General features: G+C 38.8%; 1 protein-coding gene across 1 annotated transcript; it reads left to right on the plus strand.

Moving 5' to 3' along the window:
* The first annotated feature begins 493 nt into the window (after positions 1 to 493).
* Positions 494 to 1,968, plus strand: twist1b (twist family bHLH transcription factor 1b). Its single transcript, XM_022194519.2, has one exon. It carries the CDS (start codon positions 772 to 774, stop codon positions 1,276 to 1,278), a length of 507 nt encoding a protein of 168 aa, XP_022050211.1. The 5' UTR covers positions 494 to 771; the 3' UTR covers positions 1,279 to 1,968.
* The last annotated feature ends 3,837 nt before the right edge of the window (positions 1,969 to 5,805 follow it).

A 5,805-nucleotide genomic window follows, 5' to 3' on the forward strand; every position in this document is an offset into this window, starting at 1 on the left:
TTCTATCATTAGAATAAAATTTCCCTTTCTTAATCTTTTTATGATAAAAGCACAATGCAAAAAAAAATTCAAATTAATTTTTGGGATTATAGTGTCATCATGTGAAGTAGTTAACTTTTCTAACTCTAAAAAACAAAGTTTCAACTCTACAAAAAGAAAAAAAATGAACACACCCATTTGCATCAGTCTTTTGGGATTAAGACAGCTACTAATGAAATTATGTTTAATCAGTTAACTATGTAGAGTTAATAAATTGTATTTAAATGTCATAACTGGTAGCATAAACTGAGGTTTTAAAGTTAGTAAAGAGTTGAAAAGTCCATTAGAATGAGAAATTTTACTTGAAATTACACACTAAATCAAATTATCAATAAATCAATAATTAACTCAGCTCATCAAAACTATGTTTGCAATTATGTTAAATTTTGATCTTGCAGCAGTGCCTTTAATTAACAAGTCCTCTGATTTACTTTTTAGAGTGTAGCAGCTCCTCTGATGGCTCCTCTGCAGCCACGCCCCCTTCTGCTTCGCGTAATTCACCTCCTCGACCAATCACGTCACTCCCCAAAAAAGTTTACGCCATGCAGCCTATAAGAAGTACTAAAGTTTCTCAAGTAACAGAAAAGTCGTGTATTCCGGGGTCCCATCTATGGATCCTCTCTCCGAGGCCCGACAGATCCACAGGTGGACTAACTCCTGGACTTCATGAGAGGGGAATAATTTCAGTTCGGAGGGGAGGACTGATTCTGGCCGAAGTCTACCCAGGTGGAGATGTCTGAGGAAAACTTGGGGGAAGAGTCGGGCAGCTCCCCTGTCTCTCCTGTGGACAGCCTGAGCAACAGCGAGGGGGAGCCGGACAGAGCGCCGAAGAGATGTGGAAGGAAGAGGAGACCGAGCAGGAAGAGCGGGGAGGACTCAGATAGCCCGACCCCTGGGAAAAGAGGGAAGAAGTCCAACAGCAGCAGCCCGCAGTCTTTCGAGGAGCTCCAGTCGCAGCGCGTCATGGCCAACGTCCGGGAGCGCCAGAGGACGCAGAGTCTGAACGAGGCGTTCGCGGCTTTGCGTAAAATTATCCCCACTTTGCCCTCGGACAAGCTTAGCAAAATACAGACCCTCAAACTGGCCGCCAGATACATCGACTTCCTCTACCAGGTGCTGCAGAGCGACGAGCTGGACTCCAAAATGTCAAGTTGTAGCTATGTGGCGCACGAGAGGCTGAGCTACGCCTTTTCCGTGTGGAGGATGGAGGGCGCTTGGTCCATGTCAACATCTCACTAGCATCTGGAGAAGCTATGGCCCAAAATGGTTCTCAGACTGCATGATCCAAGTCTGACATTGAGGGAAAAAATTACGCAGCAGAAATACATTTTCAGGGCTGCAAAGCAACCAAAGGGTCCAAAAGAAATCTGAACCGTGCGTAATTTTACGCACAATCATAACCTCTACATCCAGGTGACTGCTGGGGAATCTTTTCTGAAGGGACAAATCTGGAGTCCAATGCTGGATACATGGGAAACCAAAGACAACAGAAGCTCTGGGGATCTTTTTTTAGAGGCCTGTGTGTTTAGCTCCACAAATACACCCCATTCTGATGAGTTCTCATGTTGTTGACGACGAATGTTGATAATATCGTTTGTTTTCTGTTTTTCTTTCAATAAGAAAATGTTAAATGCATGCCTTTGGACTTATTTCTGTGGAGGTCAAAGTGCATTATTTGGTGGAGTCTCAGTTATTTTTGTTTTTGTGTTTTGTTGTTTTTTTCTGGTGTGAGACTGTCAACTGGTGGTGTAGCTCACATTTTAAGGCTGACTCTGTGGATCTAACCTGTGCAAAAGAATTACATTTATTTATTTATTTGGTGGAACATTGGGGGATAGATCCTGTGTCTGAAATACATTCCTATTTTTTATTATCGTTTTTTGTAAATGTGGGGTTTTTTTGCATTAAAGAAAAAAGACGATAAAAGGACTCGAGTTGAAGCTTCTTCCTTTTTTCTTCCCTTATCCAATGCAATGCAAAAAACACACGAAATTTTGGTAGAAAAAAAGTAGATTTGATATGGAATGAACCCCTGCCTGCATCACGTGGACTGTGCGTGCACTTGCATACATCAGATTTAATGACAAAAGCTTGCAGCCACCAGGGAAAACACATGCAGTTTTTTCTGGCTCGAATAAAAGTGTTGGAGAAACATCCCAAAAAGAAAAAAAAATAGGAAGACAAAAACATTTTCATTGTTTGAAAAATTTCTCACATCATTTATAATTATTTATAAAAGTGTTGCCACATAATTTAAATGTGAGAAAAGTTTTATTACTGCAAAAAATGAAAAGGTCACTTTAAAAAATGGCGTTTTAATTGAATAAAAGTCTCCAGTTTCTGCCTCACTCTCTCTTTTTTGTGTTTAAGCTTGGATTCAGGCCTGTATGTGCTTGAAACTTAACCTTAGAAGTAAATAAATTAAAGAGGGGTCATGCAGCAGTGTCATTTCTGCAGGAAATCTTTGCCAAAACAGAAAACAACCTATCTTCTTGGATGTTCTATTAAGACTAAATTAAACATAATCGAATTACAATGGGGATTTTTATTTTTTTTATTTTTTTGCAGATCTGCAGCCCAACATCCCTGACAGCCCTTGGAGGTTACTCCTGATTACTGTCCCCAAATAAATCTTTCATATCCTACAGTCATCGTGCTGTGATTGAGCTCATTGATCTGGGAAAGTGTTCCTCGCTGTCCAAAAAAAATCAAAGTGTGAGCCCGTTTGAAGGTGTGTAATTGGCTTGGGAGGCATGTATGGAATTCCCAGATGTCTATGAAATTTAAGGAGGCCGTGAAGGTACACAGGCTGTACATGGAGGCTATTCTCAGTCACAGTTTTAAAAACGAGAAAAGGGGGGGAGGGAGGGATGCCTCCCAAACACAAGTCTGGGACCCACAGGATCAACAAACATCCTCTTCCTTAAAAAGTTAAAGTTTATCACTCAGTACTAAATAAATAAGCAGGGGGGCTGTAATAAATAGCAACTTTTTTCAGCCCCTTATGCAATGCCTTTAAATAAGTTTCCTCTCCGCCTTTTTTTTTCTTCCAGAAGAGAGGAGTTGGCAATTGACACGATGCAGAGGCACAGAATGAAACCTATTTAGAACAGATGTTAGTATTTTTAAAAAAACGTCACGTGAAATGAGCAGATGTTCAGAACTGTGCAGAGGCTCGGAGAGCAGAGCAGAGCGGTGCTGTGCAGAGAGCGAGCTGGAAGCAGCGAGCAGACACTCCGAAGAAGTTCCACATATTCACATCAGCCACTAATTAAAGTGGATTTATTCGGTTTAGAAGCAGAGGAGGGCGGCCTGCAGGGAGCCGTGTGGACGAGACTGACCGAGCTGAGACGAAGGTAGGCCGGAGGGACAGGAAAGAAAGGGCTGCTTTTTTCTCCCTTTGGTTTTTGTGGATTGCGTTAAGACTTTTTCTCGTGTTTTGGCTGCGAGGTGACAATTCAGGATGTTTTTCGGAACACTGTCGGGCCTACAGCAGGCAGAGATGAGGCTACTTTGAAGGGGTAAAGTGTGTGTATGTGTGTTCGAGAGAAAGTGTGTTTGGGCGGTTGGAGGGAGGAGGCTTGAAGGAGGGAAGTACCTGAAGGACGACAATTTATCACCCAACCGGTTAGGAAAAAAAAGAAGTGCAGGACACTCACATATATAAAGTCCAGCAGAAGTAGTGCATGGACGACCACTTAAATATGAAGCCTTCAAAAGCAACAGACTTCTGAGTTTGTTCTTCTCTTTTTCACTTTTTATTTAAATTGGAGTAACATTTCCAAATTTACAAGCAAATAATGAAGACTTATCTTTAACACCGATTTAGTAAATCTGCAGTTTCAATGAATACAAGCACTCTTTAATTATTATTTTTCTTGACACTGTTACTATTATTAGTAGTAATACCAGTACTATTATTATTATTATTTTTACACAAAAAATGTAAGTGGCTATTTTCATTCTTCTTTAAAAAAAATCTTGGCTTTCTATTTCTTTTTCTATTTTCTAGTTGTATCAAGTCCCACAGATTATTCATAAATACAATTGCAAAAATAGAATTTATTGTTTTTTCTTTATTCTTTAGTTTTCTAATTTATTATATTTTTTTCTTTTGCAAATTGCATCTCACTATTTTTGGGAAAAAATATATAACTAATGATTTTTAATGTAAAAGTTCTTTAGAATAACTTCAACAAATATATATTCTCAAGACAATCTCACTTTGTTATCATTTTTAGTATAGATAGATGAATTTCTGCACCCAATAGAAAGAGACAGGTGCAGACTTCATAGTAAAACTCCATTTTTAAAATCTATAAATATCTCTTTTTTTCCCTCATCAAACTCTGGAAAAAGTTGGATTAGCTAGTAACCTTTTATTTTAGACACACTCACCACACTTCCCAACAATGCCTCCAAAAGTGAATATTAAATCCAGCGGTAGTTGAGCTGCATGGAGACAAGATCAGAGTCCAGAACTGCACTTGAGGCAAAAGGAAACAGAGGAGAAGCTAAACAGAACCAGACTCTACAGCACATATCTGCATCTGGACTCTGCTGATTATTGAATGCATTAGCATCCATAATGCAGCTCTTTGTTGAGAAAGCTTTTTTATGTAATACACATGTGGATACAGTTGCTGTCCACTAAAAAAAAGAGAGAGACTTAAATCAAGTTGAAAGCAGCGATTTTGAGCTCCATCGACTTCACGTGGAGGGAAATCTTTGATTTTATATGAGGCCGATAAAAAAAACGCTGTTGTAAAGATGGAAAATATGAATCTCTGGTGAAATATGGAAACTCTGGTGTTAGTGTGGCTGAGGCTGTTTGAGCAGGACTGACTTCTCTGTGGATGAGGAAGAAAATACATTCAAAAAAATGAAGTATTGAGGAAATAATTGTTTCCAAATCTAAAATAAATATGTATTTTAATCTGTTACTATTTCCCGTTGGGTCTGTTGAGCTTCACCACCTTAGAAAACCAGCAGCTACCTGCAGCTTTGAACATCAAACTCTATTTAACTCTGTGTCAAAGAGTAATGAATAAAATCTTATATTTGCATTATATTAAGAATCTTTTTACTGAAGGTTGTGAAGTAAAACTGCTGTTTTTAGTCGAATTTAGTAATTTCATGATATATTATGGGATCATTTGAATTTATTAGTCATCAGATTTATGTCGTTGGAAGATTTAAATCTGTTTTTTCTGCTCTAGAGGTAAAAGTGCACTCAGCTCAGGATGAGAATCTGTCCTTAACTCAAACTAATACAACTGAAGACAGTTTTAAGCACAAGTGTGTTCCAGAAAATCCATATAAAATACTGGAGTATACTGCATATTCACATTATGCACTCATATATATGGGTAAGAAATTAGTTTAATTGATTTAAAGATTTTTTTTAACCCATAATCTCTTAAAACCACCACAGACTGCACGCTTAATTTTCTATTTTTGCTTCTAGAGAGTTGTCATATGATAACAAACTGATCAAAACTCGCTGTGGTGATGCACCGAAGTCTGGCTCTCGGTACCATTTCCTGAAACCTTCCATAAATCACTTTGATCCAATGCAGTGTCTCTAACCTGGCAGAGCACCATACAGTGTGTCCAGACCAAAAAAACATTCCTGTGCAGGTTCAGCAGCATTTGAAGTTTAAATAACGCAGACAGACACCTGCGGAGGACTGACATGATTTATGTGAGCGTGTGAGAACAAAGCAGCAATGGGATGACTGTGTGTTTGGATTCCATTTCATTTGG

Source organism: Acanthochromis polyacanthus, chromosome 12 (genome assembly GCF_021347895.1).
Source record: "Acanthochromis polyacanthus isolate Apoly-LR-REF ecotype Palm Island chromosome 12, KAUST_Apoly_ChrSc, whole genome shotgun sequence".
NCBI classification, from domain to species: Eukaryota; Metazoa; Chordata; class Actinopteri; family Pomacentridae; genus Acanthochromis; species Acanthochromis polyacanthus.